This window comes from Ornithorhynchus anatinus, chromosome 3 (genome assembly GCF_004115215.2).
Source record: "Ornithorhynchus anatinus isolate Pmale09 chromosome 3, mOrnAna1.pri.v4, whole genome shotgun sequence".
Lineage (NCBI taxonomy): Eukaryota > Metazoa > Chordata > Mammalia > Monotremata > Ornithorhynchidae > Ornithorhynchus > Ornithorhynchus anatinus.
The window spans coordinates 48,768,185-48,790,417 of NC_041730.1; the positions used below are offsets into that span (position 1 = coordinate 48,768,185).

Consider the following 22,233-nt stretch of genomic DNA (forward strand, 5'->3'; position numbering starts at 1 on the left):
TTCTCTCTGTCCTGCTCCTGCTGCTTGCTACTCTACTTCTTGCCTAACCTCCTGGAAGAGGTGAGTTTCCTTCAATGCTGGGCCCACAACTAACCATGTGCTTTACTCATGAGGCAGATGCTGGGAGTTTGTGACCCCAGCCCACTTCTTGGGTTCAGAAGACCAATATTCGTTGGCTTGGGGTGGTGGAGAGCTCATTGAGGGGATCACAGTAACTTCGAATACCTATCCAAGGAAAATGCTTCTCTCCTCAGCAGGCTAAGTAAACCACTGTTCACGGGCAGCCCAGAAGCCAACTGGGAAAAGTGTGTGGTCAGGCCTGTTATTCACTGAGGAAGTTGGGACCTGAACTCCATGTTCACTCCCACCCCTGAGTAAAATCACTGCCTCCTCCCACCTGCAGAAGTAGGGCTTCTACTTGGGGGTTGGAGAGGGGAAGCGGTTCTGAGGAGAGGCAGAAAAGCTGAGGGAGTGTGGGGGGAATGGGCTGCATCTCAGCATTTGATCCAAACATCCACATTCAACAGGCACTGAAAAGCACATTAAGACATCCATCCCTGGCTCCACATGGCAGGCTAACCCAGAAAGGACAGACTGAGATTTCACTTTCTTCTCCTTTACCTTCAAGAAGCTCCCAGGGAACTAGCGGGATGTGCCCTAGCTAGTGAAACGAGAGGATTGGGCAAAGGTGGTACAATTGAGCCCTGAGTGTGGTCAGCAGACATCTACTTTCATTCATTCATTCATTCATTCATTAGTATTTATTGAGCGCTTACTTTGTGCAGAGCACTGTACTAAGCGTTTGGAATTTTCAATTCGGCAACAGATAGAGACAATCCCTGCCCAATAACGGGTTCACAGTCTAAATGGGGGAGACAGCAAAGCTAAACAGAACAAGACAATATCATCAAGATAAATAGAATCACGAAAATATATACACCTCATTAACAAAATAAATAGGGTAATAAATAATATATGCAAATAAGCGCAGTGCTGAGGGGAGGGGAAGGGGGAAGAGCAGAGGGCGGGAGAGGGGGGAGGAGGAGCACAGAAAAAGGGGGGCTCAGTCTGGGAAGGCCTCCTGGAGGAAGCGAGCTCTCAGTAGGGCTTTGAAGAGGGGAAGAGAGTTAGTTTGGCAGAGGTGAGGAGGGACGGCATTCCAGGACAGCAGTAGGACATGGGTCAGGGGTCGACAGTGGGATGGGAGTGAAAGGGGGACAATGAGGAGGTGAGCAGCAGAGGAGCGGAGTGTACAGGATGGGCAGTAGAAAGAGAAAAGGGAGGTGAGGTAGGAAGGGGCAAGGTGATGGAGAGCTTTGAAGCCAAGAGTGAGGAGTTTTTGTTTCGTGCGAAGGTTGATAGGCAACCACTGGAGGTTTTTGAGGAGGGAAGTGACATGCCCATTTAAGCTGGGGTAGAGACAAAGAGGATATTGCCATATGCCCAGACCCATTGAGAGATGTAGTCATCTGCAGCTCAGGCTTAATCCAAAGAGGGTGTGACAATATTCAAGGCCCTGATTCTCTGGAAGTATTCCCTGCAAGGAATGCCAGCCCACGGAAAGCCCTACAGCTAATCATCTGGCAGGAGCCACCACCTACGAAAGAACGTAAAGGTTTCAGGCACTAATTTCCTCTTACCACGGTCTTCCTTCCTTTTGGAACTCTTTTTTCTGGAAGATGATAGTCTGGGCTTTTTAAGTGATAACCCCTCGTTATTTGTTTCGGCTCTCTGCTTTTTTGGCTTGACTTCTTTTCTCCTTTAGATCGAAAACAGAAATTTAAAAAGTGACAGATCAGAAACCAACTCAAAGAAATGTTTCAGTCAGTCAGTCAACATGCTTACCGTATGCTGGGCGCTGTATTAACTGCTTGGGAGAGTGCAATATAACAGACACATTCCCTGCCCACAATGGGCTTACAGTCTAGAGGGGGAGAAAGAGATTGATATAAATACACATAATTACAGATATGTACCTAAGTGCTGTGGGACTGGGGGGAGAGGGGGATGAATAAAGGGAGCAAGTCAGGGAGACACACAAGGGAGTGGAAGAAAAGGAAAAGAGGGCTTAGTCGGGGAGGGTCTCTTGGAGGAGATGGGCCTTCGATATGGCTTTGAAGGTGTGAGAGTGTCTTTCGGTCACAAACAGGGAGGGTGTTCCAGGCCAGAGGCAGGATTTGTGTGCAGGGTTGAGGGTGAGATAGACGAGACAGAGGCAAAGTGAGAAGTTTAGCATTAGAAGAGTGAAGTGCGTGGGCTGGGTCTCAGTAGGAGAGCAACAAGGTGAGGTAGGAGGGGTCAAGGTGATTGAGTGCTTTAAAGCCGATGGTAAGGGCTTTCTGTCAGAAGTGGAAGCGGATGGGCGACTGGAAGTCCTTGAGGAGTGCGGAAACATGGCCTGAACGTTTTCATAGAAAAATGATCCAATGATTCGGGCGGAAGACTGATTTATGGACTGAATTGGGAAGAGACAGGAGGCAGGGAGGTCAGCAGGGTGGCTGATGCAGTAATCCAGGTGGGATAGGATGAGTGACTGTTTTAAAATTTTTCACCTACAGCATTTTGAGAAACATTGAGCTCAATTCTCCTCCTTCCTTAAAGTTGTGCGGGCATATACCACCAGAGGATAATGAGGGTTTTTTTGTTTTGTTTTGTTTTCAAATATGTGGTTTCAACTCACCCCATCAGTCAGCCCAGGGGATTTGAGTGTCCCATCTCTCAAGGCAGGGGAGAATCCAACTCATCACAAAGGCCAAGGTGTTCTCCAACTAATCCCAGAAGCGTATTTATTTTACCTGGCTTGGCATTAGCAGTCAATCCAGGGTAAGTATTGAGTGCTTACTGTGTGCAGAGCACTTGGGAGAATGCAAAAGAGTTGGTAAACATGTTCCCTGCACACAGTGAGCTTCAAGTCCAGAAAACACTAGCCAACAGCCCCTCCCCGGCCTCCACAGAGCAATTAAAAGCTGATCTGAACCCACACTGGTTTTCAGGACAGCATTTGCCCAGCTTCTGGACCATGTCTCTGGACCCAGGGTATGTGTCCCACTCCCACCAGGCTCTTTTTAAGCGCCCTCAACAAAACTCGAGCCGGCTGGAGAGAAGCGCATTTCCCGTCTGCCCCAAATCCCAACCCAAGTCTCCATCTCCACGTTCCCTCATGCCAATAGGGACCCGAGTACCCCGTAAATTTAATCCCTCTATTACGGGATAGGGTCAGAGTCAGTCGGCTCAGCATCAGGAAACACTGCCCTCTGTCAACCGCAGGGTCTGCTGAGATCTGGTTATCCCGGTCAAGCTCTTGAAGCAGGAAGTGATCCCCATCTCCTTAGCATTTGGGGTCTGGGGAAGATCCGCCTCAGGGCGGTTCAGCAGACCGCAAGAAGAATTTCCACTAGAAAAGCTCTTTGGAAAGCGGTGTCTTGCTTCAAGCAGACCCAACAGTAGGCATGCCGGGCACGCTATCGAGGAAAGGAAACCCTCAATTACCTGTGGTGAAAGTTTAATCTGAAGGAACACTCTTGGCAAAGTCCTAAAAGAAACAGACAGAAAACATTTAATCGGAACCACAGTCTGGGTAATAGGTAAGCCACACCGTATTTAACCAGAAAAATGATTCTGTGCAGTAGTCAATTCACTCATTAAGCATATCCCCATGGGGTTCCAGGGAAGGCAGAGCTGAGGAACCATTGGGGGGGGGGGGGGCCTGGGATACGTACCTGAGGTTGAGGCAGGAGAAAGTGGAGAATCTTAGACCAGCTGGGAAGCTAGGAGGCTAAGAGTGAGGGAAATCTCTGAGGAGGGAAGGTGGGCATGAGGAAGGCAGAGGACAGCTGGGGACGGGGATAAGGGGTGGAGACGGGCTTGGTGACTGGATCAGGCAACCATCTAGGGACTGGCAAGCGTCATCAGAGAGCTCACACCTACACACCCCTCCCTCAGATACACAGGGAAACAGGCCAACTGGTGATGACCTGGGCCAAAAGGGTCAGGTGGTCCTCCTGGCCATCCTGCCCCAGAACCCTCCCGCTTCCCTTTCATCCCAGAAAAGAGGGTTGTGCCCTTGGAATCCTCCCCAGCTGGAGCTAGGAATTTCCATAAATTCTTGCATAGGCTAGAGAGAAAGACTGTACTGTTTAAGATAGAAGGACTAATGGGAAGAGTGTGAGAGGAGGAGCCAGGTGTGAGGGAGAGGGGGTGGAGGGAGGGGCCCTTGTTCACAGATCGGATTTCCTGGGCCCTCTCTCCTGCCGCTGACTTTGAGGCATTTATACTGTTCCCAGCCACTTCATCAGAAAAGGAGGAGGATGCTGAAGGGGAAATTCCCACATACAACGTGCAGCTGTGGAAAAATGATTAGAGGGGAAGGAGGAGGCTGAGCGTTTGAGCTAAAACGAAGAGGGAGAATCACCCATGGCTCTCACCTGTCAGCCTTTCCCATGGAGAAGGCGTTTTATGCCCTTTAGGTAGGTCTATAACACCACTTTCATTCTCAAGGATGCCAGGCCCAGCTGGCAGCAGACTTTGCCTGGGAGCGGTCGAAGAGAATCTGTGTGTGTCCTGGGGCACACATATAGACTAATGCCCTGGTTCTTCCTTAAGGGCTTCTGGCATTCCCGAGGGCGACTCTCCACGCTGTTCTGCCCGCTACCGCGGCTTCTCAGAGGGACGGTGCAATCGCTTAAGGCTTATTTTGGACAATGCGTGTCGGGGCCCCGCAGCACGCCCATGAGAAGCTTCTCAGCATGCTGAGAAGCAGCGTGGCTCAGTGGAAAGAGCACGGGCTTTGGAGTCAGGGCTCATGAGTTGGAATCCCAGCTCTGCCACTTGTCGGCTGTGTGACTGTGGGCAAGTCACTTAACTTCTCCGTGCCTCAGTTCCCTCATCTGTAAAATGGGGATTAAGACTGTGAGCCCCACGTGGGACAACCTGATTCCCCTATGTCTATCCCAGCGCTTAGAACAGTGCTCGGCACATAGTAAGCGCTTAACAAATACCAACATTATTATATCCATATCGGCCCACTAAGCGGCAGCTGTGGGAATCCCAGCAGGGACGAGCTGGTGCCAGCTCGATGCTGGAGGGCTGACTGGGTTCCAGCACCTCTGTGCGGCTGGCCCTCTCCAGGCACTTGGTCCTGGGAGAGTCGGTCAGTCAATCGGATTTACTGAGCGCTTCTTGTGTGCAGAACACTTTACTAGGCGCTTAGAGGCTCATGCATGCTGCTGACAGAACTGCTGGAGAGGCCGGATGAGAAGCCGCGAGGCCTAGCGGAAAGAGCAGGGGCCTGGGAGTGAGAAGGCCTGGGTTCTAATCCTGGCTCTGTCCCTTGTGTGCTCTGTGACCTTGGATATGTCACTTCACTTCTATGGGCATCAGTTCCTTCACCTGTCAAATGGGGAATCAATACCTATCTGCTTATATTGTATCTACTCCAGCACACAGAAGTGCTTAACAAATACAGCAGTTATTATTGAGGTGCCTTGGAGAGACAGCTGGACTGAATACCCAGGGGTTGGCTGGCCCGGTTTCCACTCAGAGCTGTGCCGTCCCATACCATCGAAGACCCGGCCAGCCGGAGATCCCGGCTTAGCATGGTCCCAGGGGAGAAGTGATGCAAAATTAAGTCCGAGTACACAGTCCTCTTACTCAGTTTAACGAGCGCGTTCCTCTTTTCCCCGTGCTCAATGTAACCGAAGTTCACCTCCCAGCTCTTCAATCCTTCTTTGGCCTCACAGTATTTATTGCCACAGAAAAACTGACCTGCAAAGAGATGTCAACAGTAAACCCTGGTTAAATCATTAGCTGAGTTTCAATTGTCTCTGGTCAACGGCTTTGCCTAACCTCTGGAATTTGTCTCTAAGCTACCTTTAAACAAGACTTAGTTTAAATGAGATCGATTCTCCGAGACACGGAGCAATTTTAGGAAGCAATTTAGGAGCTGGAGAGATGTGGCTTTCAAAAACGCTCAATGACCAGCAAAACACGCGATGGACTAATCGGCAACAATTTTTACGAGGGTACGTTGAAAACAGGATGAGCGCATTTGGAAACCTAGCCTCCCGCTCTGAAAGATCTGGGGGAAGACGTAAAATTATAACTCAGCTCTGGTTAGAACACTCACAGACAAATTGATCCTGCCTAAAAAGACCAGGCCCAACCCCAAATCGGCATAAACAGGCTAGGAAATGCTTGCTCCCTGCTTCCCGTCCCTTCTGCCCACCAGCAGCCCCTTCTCCACCTCCCGACTCCAATCCTATCTTCCAGGTTCATGCATTCTCCCTCTTCCCTCTGCCGCCTGCAAGCTTGGAATTGCCACTGTGCTGAGTCCCTGGATGGTGTCTGGAGGTCCGGAAGATGGGGTTAGATGAAGCGAGCTGCGCTGACCACCTCAAGAATGAACCATCTCCCCTCTGCGAAGGGAGTGCAAATTCGCATAGTTGGGAGAGGGGACAGAGGTGTCATAAAATAGAACAGGGGACCCCAAGGCTTGCAAACTGTCTTCCCTAATCCCCAAAAGTCCCGATGGCAGGGTAATCCCTTGGGACAGAAACCCTGAGGCTGAGGGACCTGTGGATTAGGGTTTCTCCACCTCTGATCCTGCTGCATAGAGTTCCAGACCATCGGGGATGACCACAATGAAGTATTTCTGTATTTCCGTGTCCGCTGGTGTCTAATCTCCTTGGAAGCCAGGGTTTTCACGTTTGAAGTGCTTCATAATAACAGTGCTGATTGTGGTGTTTGTTTGATGGCTACTATGCCCTGAGCACTGGGGCATATACCACACAATCAGATTGGCCACAGTCCCTGCCCCACACAGGGCTCACGGTCTAAAAGGAAGAACAGGAATTGAATCCCTGTTTTTCAGATGAGAAAACTGAGGTACAGAGAAGTTACGCGACTCGCCCGCCGTCACAGAGCAGGCAAATGGTTGAGTCGGGATTAGAATCCAGGCCCTCTCCCTCCCAGACTCAGGCTCTTTTCACTAGGCCACCCTGCCTCTCAAGTACTTAGTGCTTAGATATTTAAGTTCTTCTGTACATACGTATTTACTACTGACAGATTGAAAGCTTGCATGAGAAATGAGAGCTGAATATACAGCTGGTCTTAATACTCAAAAAAGTTGCTACTGAGAACAAAGTTTGGGTTTTTTTTTTTAATGCTATTTGCTAAGTTCTTGTTATGTGCCAGACATTGTTCTGAGCACGGGGGTAGATACAAGTTAACCGGGTCGGACCCAGTCCCTGTCCCAGGAGGGGGGGGGGGGTCCCAGTCTAAAGCCCCATTTCACAGATGAGGTAACTGAGGCTAAGAGAAGTGAAGTGACTTGCCCAGGGTCACACAGCAGGAAAGTGGCGGAGCAGGGATTAGAACCCAGGTCTTTCGGACTCCCAGGCCCGCACTCTATCGGCTAGGCCGGGCTGCTTCTCACCCCTAATGGGTGCGTGTGTAGTCGAAAAGATAAAGAGGAGGCCTGCAATTTTGACCACATGGCGTACCCAGACTGTCCTTCGCTCTGCAGCCGGGTTTGTTTTTGCACTGTTTGGCTGTTTGTCCCCTGATCCTTCGGGAAGCTTATTTCCAGGGTCCAGCTCTCTTCTGCTGGTGGTCAGACTCTTTGGTCAGGTCTACGAAAGCTGTACAAAGGTTCTGGGGCTGCTCCAAGCACTTCTGCCTTCAACTGGCTACCCCATCTGGGTACCCAGATGGGGTCTGCTGGGCCTCTCTCCGTTCCGGCTCCCCACCGTGGCTCTGTGAGTGGGAGGTCGGCGATATTCTTCTAGGACCTGGCCAGCAGTGGAGACTGATCCGAAGCCTCAAGAGCTGCTGAAGTCTGATCTTTCACCTTTCTTCTTGAAGCTGATGATGAAGGCGTCACCCCCGAGGCCCGACGGCATCTCGAGAAACATACACCGTGCGGAAATCGTTCCCCTTCCCCATTATTAATGCTGCTATTTATTTCGACATAAGGTCCAATTTCTCCAGCAAAATTAAAACGACCTCACTGTTCAATAAAATTGGTTTTCCCTGTCCTCTCCACAGATTGCTCAGTTTTTCGTTGGAGGCCATGATCAAAGACAAAGATCACGGTGAAATCAGGAGAAGAGCTCAGAACCACGCCTCTGGGTTTTAGCTGCTCGAAACATAAGGGGAAACTGAGTTTGGGGCATTTTAACCCTGGGCCCCCATCGGATCCTCAGCTACAAGGACAGAATGGGCAATGTGAAATGATGGGAGTAGGGGCCTGATGAACAGCCTTGGCTGTTCCAAACTATATCCACCGTTAGCCAGATTGGTATCCAGAATATTAAACATGTATATCCTAAACCATGGTTGGTAGGAAAAAAGCTCAACTCTAACAAAACCGTATTTGCTTGCCTTCAAGATAGAAGAGAATCAAGCTTATTTTTCATAACGCGTTCGCAACGTAATATTCTCTAAGACTGTGAACCCCGCGGGGGACAGGGACAGAGAAGCATCACGGGCCGGTGGAAAGAGCACAGGCCTGGGTCTCTGAAGTCTGGCTTCTAATCCCGGCTCTGCCACTTGCCTGCTGGGTGATCTTGGGCAAGTCGCTTCATTTCTCTTGTGTCTCAGTCTCCTCGTCTACAAAGTGGGGATTTTAGATCTATTCTTGGGAGCCCCGGGGGGGCAAGGGACCGTGTCCGACCTGATTATCTCGTCTCCACTTAGTACGGTGGTTGGACATTGTAAGCTCTTAACCTATATCAAAATTAGTATTACTATTATTATTATTTTACTGGGGCTGTGTCCGATCTGATGATCTTGAATCTCCCCCGTTGCTCAGTGGGGAGCTTGGCGCTAAATGCCATCGCCATAATTATTATTATAACTTACCAAACTCTTGCAAAAAGGCAGCACCTTGATACGGGATCTGTTCTCTTTAGCCAAGTTTAAAATACATTTCACTCCAGTGAAAGAAATCAATGAAAGGAAGTTCGTCGGGCTGAAATTGCAATCTCATCTCTAAATAAACACTGACTTAATCATATCACTTTATCTATCCATCGAGGCAGCAAGAAGAGAAATGGGCCGAACTGTTGACTCAGAAGTCAGGTCTGTGCTGAGGATTTCTCCTAAAATGAAACTGCCAGTCCCAACCTCTCCCCTTCTCAAATGCCCACCTTCCCTAGTTCCTGGACGTCGTCCTCACTGGATTTCTCTGTGGCATCTCCGACTCAAGTCTAAGCCTGAACTTATCTTCCCTTCAAAAACTCAATCTCCTCCCATATTTCCCATGAATGCTGATGCCGCTCTGTTCTCTGTGCTTAAAACCTTGATCTTGGAAGGCTTTTCTCCGTCATTTACATCCAGTGCATCAGTGAGCCCTGCCAATTCCTCCGGAGGATTACTGACTGCCCTGCTCCTCCCCTCCAGTCCTACGGTCCCGGGCCTTAGCGCTTCACAACCGGCCGACTACGTCTGCATCCTTGGCAGCTCCCCTCTGCCTCCAACTTCCTTCCTCCCGACTCCCGATTCTACCCGACTCCTGACCCACACACCCTGCTCCTCAAAAGCCGACGGTGACCGTCTGTTGCCGTTGATATTAAACCAAATCTCCTCTTGGATTCAAGGTGTTTCGCTCACCAGCTTCTTGCCACTCAGCTGCCTTTTTCTCCCACTCCACCCCAAGGTCTCTGCTCAACCCAAGTAAGCCTCCTCATGGTCGCCCACTTGTGACGCTCCCACCTACCAGTGGATTCCCCTGCTCCCACCATTTCACCGATCCATCTCTTCAATCAATCAGGGGCATTTATTGAGAGCTGTGTGCACAGCACTGCTCTAAAGGCTGGGGAAGAGTTCGATACAGAAGAATTGGCAGACATTCCTTGACCATAATGAACTTCTCTTCCCCTCTTTCCCTCTAGTCTCTAAACTCATTGTGGGCAGAGGATGCGTCTATCAAATCTGTTATATTATGCTCTCCCAAGCGCTTAATATAGTGTGCCACGCACATTAAGTGCAGAAATGCTCTGGGCATGTCACTCTTCTCCTTAAAAACCTCCAGTGGTTGCCTATCAACCTCCACACGAAACAAAAACTCCTCACTCTTGGCTTCAAAGCTCTCCATCCCCTTGCCCCCTCCTACCTCACTTCCCTTCTCTCTTTCCACTGCCCACCCCGCATGCTCCACTCCTCTGCCGCTCCGCCTCCTCACCGTCCCCCGTTCGCGCCTATCCCGCCGTCGACTCCTGGCCCACGTCCTACCGCTGTCCTGGAATGTCCTCCCTCCTCACATCCGCCAAACTAACTCTCTTCCCCTCTTCAAAGCCCTACTGAGGGCTCACCTCCTCCAAGAGGCATTCCCGGATTGAGCCCCCTTTCCCTCTGCTCCCCCCCCTTCCCCCTTCACCTCCCCCCAGCTGAGCCCTCTTTCACTCTGCTCCCCCCCTCCACCCTCTACTCCTCCCCCTCCTTTTTTCCCCTCCCCTCAGCACTGTGTTTATTTGTATATATTATTTATTTTGTTAACTAGGTGTACATCCCCTTGATTCTATTTATGGTGATAATGTTGTCTTGTTTTTGTTTCATTCTGTTTCACTCTGCCGTCCGTCTCCCTAGATCAGACTGTGAGCCCATCACTGAGCAGAGATTGTCTCTATCTGTTGCCAAATTGTACATTCCAAGTGCTTAGTACCGTGCTCTGCACATAAGCACTCAATAAATACTACTGAATGAATGAATGAATGAATAAATACCACTGACTGATTCCAGATTTGCAATCACCTGGGAATCACTGTACTAAGCCCTCGGGAGAGTACAATATTGGTCAAGTTGGTAGACATGAGCCCCATCCACAGGGAGATTGGCAATCTACGGGGATTCCAGCTGTTAGTCTTTAAGGGTTGGATCAGCTTCGTTATCTTTGGGATCTCCTGACCTCCGGCCTTCAGCCAGATCACGCGGCCCGGATGGGTGGGGGTGTTGCACTAAGCCACCGGACAACAGTTTAAGTTATATCCCTGGCTTCGTTTCACTGTGGGTGATCCTAAACTGGGGAAGTTCTGCATTACTGCTCACTGCTCTTCATGGTAATGCCCCAGTTGCAAGTCAAAAAAACCAAACGCCAAATGGACAACCATTGACAAAACTAGTAACGGTATCCATCTGTCAAGCAGGCCTTCAACAACCAAACCACTGGTCAACACCAATCTCTCACCTTACTCTGCTTCTGCCCTAAGCCAGGGCAGCGGACTGAAGCGGGGAGAGACAGAAGGTTGGGAGATCCACCAAAGCACGCAGCTGTAGGGTTCTGCATTTAAGTTTGCTGTCGCTCAAAGAGCTACCACCCAGTCCAGGGAGTAACACGATCTCCACGCTTAGATAAAGCAGCTCAGGACCAACGTCCTGGGGAGCAACAGGGATGTATATAGGTTGGCCTGCAGCAGCCTGGAAGCTTTTTGAGCAGAGGCTGGGTCTGCAAGGGACACACATCGAATAAGTCTGACAGTTAAGTTAGATGTCCGGGAACGTCTGAACTCGGGGGAGCAGCAAATCAACGCAGCGAAGCTTTTGAAGACAGCAACTATCGTTATTCTACGCACATAGGTCGATGCTTGACTGCTTAAATTATTTTCGTACATATTTACGTGGCTACCCGATCACGGAAGTTAATGGGTAGCGTTAACTACTTTTTTTTATCATCTTCACATCTTCATATCATTTTGATCCATGTTTTGGACCTTAGGAATGCATCAGTGCCCTTTCCACGATCTTCAGTGGGAAATGAGACTTGGTTTGGCATTTTTTCGCTTAGCCCTCAATTTTCATTCCCCAATTAAGAATGCCCACTGCCATTTTCAGAATTCTCATCATATTCCAAATGGGGTATGAACACATCTTAAAACCCCAGTTCTCCTCTGCCACGACCTCACAGGATCCCGCTTTAAGGGCCACCCGAGCTTCTCTCAGTGGGTCGTACACTGTGTCACATCCCGCCCAGCTCAGGTCACTCAATCAATCGTATTTACTAAGCGCTTACTATGTGCCCACCACTGTACAAAATGCTTGGGAGGGTACAAGACAGCAGAAGTAGAAGGCGCATTCCCTGCTCATAACGGACTCACAATCAAGAGGGGGATCGATATGAAAATGTCATTTATAATGTCATCAGAGGGATGCTCCCTAAGTGGCCCATCGCATGCTAGCCAAAATGCAGGATTAAAAAAAACCCCGGGCTCCCGCAGAACTGCGAACACTCAGCTTTGGCATTAGACGCTTGAGTCACCTAGCAGAGACTACTTCTGCCCTCCAAATCGAAACGCCGTACTTGCAATCACACCGGAGAACAGTTTCACTTTTCCAGTGTTTTAAACACATTATTCCCAGCGGGGACCGGGTGTGAAACATTCCAACTAATTTCTATCCTTTAATGAAGTCTGTATTCCCTGAAGCGGCCTAGCAACTGTACGAAAGTGTGATCCTTGAATGGATGACCCGTAGAATACTCAGGGTGTCACAGTTCCAAATGACCGTAAAACGTAAAACTCAGGGCGGCTTAATTCACTAATTGCCGAGGTAGCCCAGATCTATAAGTCCCGCCTGATATTACGTCCACTAACTGCACAGAATTCATATCTCTCCTCATCCTACTTCTCCCTTCCCTACTCTGAATACAAACTGAAAGCCAGGTTCTTTGCTCTACCTGAAAGCAGCAGAGAATCACGGTTGTCAAGCAAAGGATTAAAAATCCAGCTAAAATCTATGCCCTTCCACCTCATCCTGATTCTTGTCTGCTTTAGGAAGGAAACGAGAAATCCCCACTTCTCAGAAGAGGCAGAAGGCAGAAGGCAGGAGGCAGAAGAGGACGTCATTATGGAGGTTTGCCGCTCACCCTAGACTCTTAGGTGAAGTTTGTGGATTAAAAAGGCGATTTTTGAGAAAGCAGATGAGCAGAAATGATGATCAAAGAGGGAGACCCTATATAGAAAGGAATTCTAAGTAATGGCGAGACAGTTCGGGAAGGATTTAGCCTGCTTCAGGGTGCTTTATGGAGAAAAGAAGGCTGCGGTTTAACCTCAAGTGGACACGTTTTTCACTACAGTTGAAAAACCATTTCCACACACAGCGGGGCAAACTTCTAATTCTGCAGATCCCTGCAAGAGCTAACACCACAACTCCTTATTTAGTTTGGAGCCTAGCGGTAGGCGAGGGGACGGAGGTGGGAGAGTTGACGGTGAGTGTCAGTCAGAAGGCTAGCTTGGAGGGAACAGAGAGAGCGAGTTTAGGAGCAGCAGGTGGAGCGGTGGCAAATTCGGAAACAGGCTTTCCCGATGTGACGCTGTTCGGCCTCAGAGAGGAATTGGCACTCTGGACTTTTCCCTTCAACTTCCCCAGGTGAGACTGTTCTCTAGGTGCGACTCCCAGGGTCCCCACCCTCGGAAAAACCCACCCCAAGATCTCCTCTGGGCTCAAAACACAATGCCCACCCTCCCATTCGCAAGACTCCCTATATTAAATACAGCTAAATTGGCCATCTCTAACCTGGTTATCTTAAATGAGAGTCATCAGATATTTAGCATCAAAACAAACCGTATCCCAAAATTCCAGTAATGAACACCGAGATGGGCGGGACTCAGCAGTTTAATTAGAACAATCAGGGGGAATTTTATGAATCAATTAACTTGAAGATCTACATTTATACACACACAGACACATCATATATAAAATTCTCAAAAAAAGTCTGCCCTGCTTATCGCAGTCATTTGCAGAAGGTGTATTCAACAGATGTAGCAAATTCTTGAATATTGGCAAAACCCGATTTGCCGCTAACCCCCCAACTTTCATTTGAGCAAAAGTGGATCCCTTCCAAACGCTGCTCCAGAATTCAGGCACTCACTAGTGGAATTGCTAGTGAGGAGCAAAACAGTCCAAAGAGCAGCAGCAGAGAGGATGAGAGAGAGGAAGGAGGGAGAAAGTGAAACCGAGAGAGAGAGGCAGATGGAGGGAGATAAGATCAGTAAGAGGAGCGGGAGGAAGAGAGGAGTAGGGAGGAGAAACAGAGATCTAATTTGCAAATTGGTGATATTATTTTGTACATCAATAATCTGAATGGGGGGCGGAGGTAAATCATTACCTTTTCCGGATATTACTTCTTTATCTACTCGCCACCTAAATCCAAACTGGTAAAAAAAGAAAGTCCTATGTTACACAAAAATAATTTGACATTAACAAAGTTTACATTCTACCCACTCTTCAGATTTCTATGTCTACTCAAATCTGGAACCTGATTTAGGAAAATCCTTTTAAGTGCTTAAGTACCAGGCACTGTACTAAGCATTGGGGTGAATACAAGGAAATTGTGTTGGAAGCAGTCCCTGTCCCACATGAGTGTCTCAGTCTTAATCCTCATTTTACACGAGGTAACTGAGGCAAAGTGACGAAAAGTGATTTCCCCAAGGTCACATGGCAGACAAGTGGCGGAGTCGGGATTAGAGCCCAGGTCCTTCTGACTCCTAGGTCCGTGCTCTATCCACTAGGCTATGCTGCTTCCTAATTCCACAACTGTTCTGTTCCTTCAGATCCCACGTCCACAACTCCAAGCAGCTCTTCCAAACTTTCCACTCTCTCCTCAAGTTCCCAATGCCCCCAGAGCCTCCTTCCTGACCACCATGACAACTAATCTGACAAAACTGACACCATAGGGTGGAAACTTCCCCAAGCTTCTTCATCTTCTCCTTGTCTTTCCTTCTCTTGCTTCCCTGCCGTTTCTCGACCCAGGCCATGTCCCTTCTCACCTCCTAAAAGCATTTGCCCCCACTCTTCTCCCCTCCTTGCACCGCTATCTTCAACCTCCCACTCTCTGTTGGCTTCTTCCATTCTGTTTCCAAACGGACCCGTTTCCCCCTGACTCTCAGGCCCCTCTGACTTACAAAGACCCACCTCGATCCCGCAGCTCCCTGTAGTTATCGCCCCATCTCCCTGCTCCCATTTCTTTCCAGACTCCTGGAAGGGGTCAATTTACACTCCTTCCTCCCTACCAACTCTCTCCCTGACCAAGTCTAATTGGCTTTTTGACCCCTTCACTCCACTGAGACTGAATTCTCTAAGATCCCCAGTGTCATCCTCACGGCCGAATCCCAGGGGCTCTGGCCTCCCCTAATCCTCCTTGGCTTCTCAGCTGCCTTTGACACCAGACCACTCCAGCCTCCTCGAAACCCTCTCATGCCTGGGTTTGGTGGTCACAGCTCTAACCCTGTCCTCCTCCGACCTCTCTGACCACTCCTCCTCAGTTTCATTAGCTGGCTCCTCTTCCACCACTCATCCTTTAACTGTGGATGCAATTGCACAGCTCTCTTCTGGGTTCCCTACTCTTCTCCTCAACGACCACTCTTTTGGGAATCCCATCCGCTCACTTGGCTTCAGCTGTCACCTCTACAGGGTCGCAACATGCAAATCTGCATCTCCTCTTGCTCCCAGGACATCTTCAGCTGAATGACCCACCAGCACTAAAACTTGATTCATCTGAAACCTCGTCTTCCCTCCTAAATACACTCCTCCAAATTTGCCTACCTCACTCAATTATACCACCAACCTCCCTGTTCTTGGTGTCTACTACCTTGTTATCCTCCTTGACTTCTCACTCTCTTTCAATTCTCATATTCAGTCCTCTGTGGACTCCTGCTGGTTCTTCTCATACAATGACTCCCAGATCCGTTCCTTCCTCACCATCCACAAACTCCCACTCCGGTCACAATGCAGCTCAACTATTGTATCAACCTTCTCACTGATCTCTCTGCCTCCGGCCTCTCCCCTCTCCAGTCTCCACTACCCACTGCTGCTAAGAACATCTTTCTGACAGGGCCTACCCAGCAGACATTAAAGTGGGGATTTAGCGAGTATGTGACTGGTGTAATCAATCAATCCATCATAGTTATTGAGTGCTTACTGTGTGCAGAGCACCGTATAACAATATATCAGACACATTCCCTACCCAATAGAGGTGGAGACGAGCATTCGTATAAATAAATTACAAAATGTACACGAGTGCTGTGGGGCGGAGGGGGAGAGGAGAGTAAAGGTGTAAATCAAAGCAATGCAGAAGGGAGTGGGAGAAAAGGAAATGGGGGCTTAGTCAGGGAAGGCCTCTTGGAGGAGATCAATAAGGCTGGGAAGGAGGGGAGAGTAACTGGCAGATACGAAGAGGGAGGGCATTCCTGGACAGAGGTAGGCCGTGGTCGAGAGGTCGATGATGAGACAGACGAGATCAGGGTACAGTGAGTTGTTTGGCATTAGAGGAGGGGAGTGTGTGGGCTGCGTTGCAGTAGGAGAGCGGCGAGGTAAGAGGGGGCAAGGCGACTGAATTCTATAAAGTCGATGGTGAGGAGTTTCTGTTTGAAGAGGTGGTGGACAGGCAACCTCTACGGGTTCTTGAGGAGTGGGTAGATGTGGACTGAATATCTTTGTAGAAAAACGATCCGGACGGCAGAGTGAAGTATGGACCGGAGTGGGGAAGAGACAGGAGGCAGGAAAGTTGGCAAGGAGGCTGTTAGAGTATTCAAGGCAGGATAGGATAACTGCCCGCATTAATATGGTAAGCAATTTGGATGGAGAGAAGAGAGCCGATTATAGCGAAGTTGTGAAGGTTGAAGCACAGGATTTAGAGATAGGTTGAATGTGTGGGTTGAACGAGTGAGATAAGGTTACGGACTTGAGAGGCAGGAAGGACGGAGGTCCCGTCTACGGTGATGGGAAAATCACAGGATTTGGTTGGGAAGATATGGTGTTCTATTTTGGACCTGTCAAGTCTGAGGTAGTGGCAGGCCAACCACGTAGTGATGGCTCGAAGGCAAGAGGAAATGCGAGACTGTGCAGAGGGAAGAAATCAGGGATGGAGATGCAGATTTGGGGATCATCTGCACAGAGGCGGTAGCACAATCCACTGGAGCGAATGAATTCTCCAAGGGAGTGCGGGTAGAGGGAGAATAAAAGGGGACCCAGAACTGAACACTGAGGGTCACTCACAGGAGGTGGGAGGCAGAGGAGGAGCCCATTGAAAGGGACGGAGAATTAACAGCCAGAGAGATAGAACAAGGAGAGACCACTGTCAGTGAAGCCAAAATTGGATAATGTTTCCAGGAGAAGGGGGTGGTCGACTGTGCCGAAGGCAACTGAGAAGTCGAGGAGGATGAGGATGGAGTAGAGACCGTTGGATGTGGCAAGGAGATCGTCCGTGATCTTTAAGAGGGTGGTTTCTGTGGAATGAAGGGGACAGAAGCCAGATTGGAGGTGATCAAGGAGAGAATTGGAGGAGAGAAACTTGAGACAATTCGCTCAAGGAGTTTGGAGAGGAATGGTAGGAGGGAGAAGGACATCAGGGTGGACACCAGGCTATGTAATTCTAGCACAGGGTGAATTGTTTTGATCTGAATCGTTAGTCAGGGCTGCCCTCACTGATTTTACTGATCTGTGGGGCAAGTTCCCCTCAGTCATTCCTTTGGAAGAAGGCTCCAGCCGTCACGGCAATCAATCAGTAGTATTCGGTGATCGCTTCCTGAGTAAAATAGATTGGAGAGTAGGGAAACCGTAGAGTATAAGGATAGGTATCGTGCTGTAAGGCTGAGAGTCGGGGGAATATCAAAGCGCTCAAGCGGTCCAGAACCAAGTACAAGAGCGATGTAGAAGAAAGGGCTTAGGGGAGTGAGGGTTAGTCAGGGACAGTCGCTTTGGGAAGATGGAGGGCTTTGAAGATGGGGATATTGTTGGTCTGTTGGATATAAAAGGACAGGGTGTTCCAGGCCAGAGTGGGGATGTGGGCAAGAGCATAGTTGAGATGAGATCTGGGTACAGTGAGTAGGTTGGAATTAGAGGAGCAAAGTGTGTGGGATGGGTTGTAGTAGGAGATCAGCAAGGTAACAACAATAAAATTACAGTGTTCGTTAAGCGCTTACTACGTGCCAAGCACTGTTCTAAGCACTGGGGCAGACACAAGGCCATCAGGTTGCCCCACACAGGGCTCAGAGTCTGAATCCCCATTTTACAGATGAGGGAACTGAGGCACAGAGTAGTGAAGTGAGTTGCCCAAGGTCATACAGCAGACATGTGGCGGAGCCAGGATTGGAACCCACGTCCTCTGACTCCCAAGCCCATGCTCTTGCCACTAGGCCATGCTCCCTCTCTAAGGTAGGAGGGAGAGAGCTGATTGAGACCCTTGAAGTCAGTGCTAAGGAGTTTATATTTAATGTGGAGAGGGATGGGCAATCACTGGATGGTATGAGACAGTGAGGACGTTTTCTTTTTTAAGAAAATGATCCAGGCAGGAGAGTGGAGTATGGACTGGATGCAAGGAGGTCAGTGAAGATCCGATGCCGAAATTAAGGTGGGATATAATAAGTGACTGGGCCAATGTGATAAGAGTCTGCAAGGAGAGGAAGGAGAGGGTTCTAGAGAGGTGTGAAGGAAGGACCAAGAGGATCTGGAAAAAGACAATAATAATAATAATGTTGGTATTTGTTAAGCGCTTACTATGTGCCGAGCACTGTTCTAAGCGCTGGGGTAGACACAGGGGAATCAGGTTGTCCCACGTGGGGCTCACAGTCTGCATCCCCATTTTACAGATGAGGTAACTGAGGCACCGAGAAGTCAAGTGACCTGCCCAAAGTCACACAGCTGACAAGTGACCGAGCCGGGATTCGAACCCATGACCTCTGACTCCAAAGCCCGTGCTCTTTCCACTGAGCCACGCTGCTTCTCTAAAAAGACTGAACGTGAGGGTTGGATGAGTTGAGGAAAATGCTCAGAATATGGGTTTGTGGGTCAGGGAGTACTGGGAAAAACTGGGGGAGGACAGGGTTTGGTTGGGAAGATAAGGAGTTCCGTTTTGGACATGTTACGTTTGAGTTATCAGCAGTACATCCAAGTAGAGAGGTCCTGAAGGCAGGAGGAAATACAAGGCCGCAGAGAAGGAAAGAGGTCGGGGCTGGAGGTAGATTGGGGAATCAACCACGATGGGTCAGTTGAGCTGTGGAGTGAAGGGATTCTCCAGGGGAGTCGGTGGAGAATAATGGGGAACCCCAAAATGAGCCTTACGGGTCTCCTACGGTGAGAGGACGGGAGGCAGAGGAGGAGTCGAGAGACCGAGAAGGAGCAGCCAGTGAGACAGGAGGAGAACCAGGCGAGGAATATGTCAGTGAATGAACGCTTGGGCTGTGTTTCCAGAAGGGGGTGGTCCACATTGTTGAAGAGCAGAGACCACTGGATTTGGCCAGAAGGTCACTGGTGATCTTAGAGAGGGCAGTTTAATGGAGTGCTGGGGGTAGAAGCCAGAATGTGTGTGTGTGGTTGGGGGAGACGTCAGGAAGAGAATGGAAAGAGAGGAATTTGAGGCAATAGGTATGAACAGCTCACTCATGGAATGTGGAAAGGAAAGGCAGACGGGAAATAAGACAATAACTAGAGGGAGTACCGGGATCAAGGGAGGGTTTTGGGGGGGTAGGAGATACAGGGGCACGTTTGAAAACAATGGGGAAAATGCCACTGGAGAGTGAGAGGTGGAAGATGGTGGGCGGGGAGGAGGCCAGTGTTTTAATAAGGATGCGGTCAGAGGGAAGAGCGGCGGAGGGGCCGGATTTTAAGAGAAGGTGATCTCCCCTGAGATGCTGCTGGGAGAGAGGGGAAGAGTCATCTGTTGTACTCTCCCAAGTGCTCCGTACAGTGCTCTAATAATAATAATAATAGCGGTGTTTGTTTGTCAGTGCTTACTGTGTGCCAAGTACTGGGAGGGATACAAGCCAATTGGGATGGACACAGTCCTTGTCCCATGTCCACAGTTTCAATCCCCATTTTTCAGATGAGGTAACTGAGGCACAGAGAAGTGAAGTAACTTGCCCCACACAACACAGAGGACGTGTGACGGAGCCGGGATTAGAACCCATGGCCCTCTGACTCGGGCTTCTATCTCTTCGCCACACTGCTTCTCCACACATAATTAACACTCAATAAATATGACCGATTGATCACAGCCTGCCCTGGGTCACCCCACACGTCTCCTCAGCCCTGAAGATCTGCACAAGTTCCCCGGCAGGAGGGGTGCCATTTAGATAGGTAATCACAGGACGCCTTTGGGCAGAAGCAGAATTACTAGTACGTTGGAACAGAACGGCAAATTATACCCGACTTTTTGCTTGAACCAAAAAGATTTCAAGGCTCCTCTTCGAATGCCTACCTTGTTATCTTTGTATCTACTGAGATCAGCAATACAGTATTCCTTGAATAGTTTGTCATAGTATTTCTTGGCAAGCCTCTTCTCCCTGGAGACAGAAGAGCACACTTTTACAATTAGACACAGATCCAATCACAGCTTCGCACCTGAGGAAATTCTGGAGGTGAATATTAATAAGACGGGAAATAGGAAATTACAAATCGTCACGACCAAGTCAGTAGAGGACTGATACAGGGTTCCCACAGGATCCTATTATCTATTTTATGCATCATCCCTGACTCTGCCGTGACTATTTAAGCAGCATGATCCTGCAAAACACTGTAGTTGTGATTTTGAAAGTGCCCATTTAAGGAAATGGCACTTCATTTTTTCTTTTTAAATGGTATTTGTTAAGCACTTATTCTGTGCCAGGCCCTGTACTGAGCCCTGGGGTAGATTCAAGCTAGTTAGGTTGGACACGGTCCCTTTCCCACACGGGGCTCACTGTCTTAATCCCCATTTTCCAGAAGAGGTAACCGAGGCACAGGGAAGTGAAATGACCTGCCCAAAGTCACAGAGCAGACAAGTGGCAGAGCCAGGATTAGAACCCAGGTCCGGCTGACTCCCAGGGCCGCGCTCTACTCACTAGGCAGTGCTGCTTCTGAGCCGCTGAGTCGACGGGAAACGGAGGGGTTGGATTCTTCAGGCCTCAGATTTTTTTTGTAATCTTAAGGAAGCCAAAGCTACTCCAGCCCTCTTCTGGGGTGACGGCCACTGCCGTGGTATCCGAGATCGCGGCTGTCCGACCAACCCCGAGATCCCATGTCACAGGGCCCCAACCAGTCAGGGGCCTGGGGCGGGACATGGACTTTCAAATTCCACTCGCCCGCTGGCTGGGCCCGAAGGTACGGAGCCGGGGCAGATTTCGGCAAAGAGCCCTTGCGGGTGGGGAGAGCGTCAACCAACTCCATTGTAATTTCCTCTCTTAAGCTCCTGAACACAGTAAGCACTCAATCAAGTCCACTGACCGACGGACTGATTCAGCCGGGATCTAGATCAGCCGGACCCAGTCAACTGACACTCTCAGGAAACTATCACTCCAACGATCCATCGACAGGACTTCCTGAACGTCTAATGGGACGGGGTTAATTAGTCCCGCCGTCTAAGGTTTTCTTGGGAATCAGAAGTCCACTCAAGTTTCGACTCTGGGCCGCTCCCTAAACTGGAGAGGGGTAGGGGAACCCCACTGGGCTCGGGCAGCTCCTCCGACTGTCACGGTCTGAGGTCGGACAAGCAGAGGATGAAGGATGGTGGGCCTCGTCGCGGACCCCCACTGGTATCCTCCCGGAAGGCCCCAGAATGTCAAGCGGCCCAGAGGCCCAATCAAAAGGTACCAGTGGAGAAGCTGAGTCACCTCGAAAACGGCTTTTAGCTTTCCATACTTGGATTCGAAATTGCAACGCTACGCTCGGAATAGTCCTAGAAGCAATTATGCGGCTCGCCGGCAAGTGAGACCATGGCCTCCTGCGAGGTGAGAGACCTAAAAACCCCCCAGAGCAACCTAAAATAAGATGGATTGACCCCAGGTAGTTTACCAAGTCATGTCCACTTCGTCCTCTTCTTTCCACAGAAACCTATGGTTTTCTCTGACCACATCCAGGTCCGTCTTGTCATTTTCTCTGGGAAAGGAAATATTTTAATCAGTCAATCAACAGGACCTATGAGCCCCTAACTCTGCGCACAGCACTGTACTAAGATGAGCGCAGAGTAAAAGAGAGGCAGTAGAAATAGTCCCTGATCTTGGAGAGATCTAGGGGGCGGAGAAAGGCGCCAAAATAATTTCCGGAGATGAAGGAGGAAAGCAGGTGTATAAGCGAACCCTTAAGGTAAGAACAAAAGCAATACAAGTGATTCTGTAGTTGGCCCAAAGTGTTGGGATGGTAGATGGGGGGTAATTTATTTATTGAGATCTGTGCCCATCTCCTCCTCTAGACTGCAAGCTCATTGTGGGGAGGGAACGTCTCCCCACTCTTTTGTACTGTACTCTCCCAAGTGCTTAGTACAGTCCTCTG

At 49.5% G+C, this 22,233-nt stretch overlaps 1 protein-coding gene across 1 annotated transcript in view; it reads right to left on the bottom strand.

The window, feature by feature from the left end:
• LOC100076175 (protein FRA10AC1) overlaps positions 1 to 22,233 on the bottom strand; it is a 51,568-nt gene that overhangs the window by 8,936 nt on the left and 20,399 nt on the right. Inside the window, exons 6-11 of the mRNA XM_029061094.2 lie at positions 21,757 to 21,840; positions 20,186 to 20,270; positions 14,099 to 14,144; positions 5,650 to 5,763; positions 3,490 to 3,532; positions 1,641 to 1,759 (exon numbers count right to left, since the gene is read on the bottom strand). Of these exons, the coding sequence (XP_028916927.1) occupies positions 1,641 to 1,759; positions 3,490 to 3,532; positions 5,650 to 5,763; positions 14,099 to 14,144; positions 20,186 to 20,270; positions 21,757 to 21,840 (491 nt within the window). The remainder of the gene's footprint in view (positions 1 to 1,640; positions 1,760 to 3,489; positions 3,533 to 5,649; positions 5,764 to 14,098; positions 14,145 to 20,185; positions 20,271 to 21,756; positions 21,841 to 22,233) is intronic.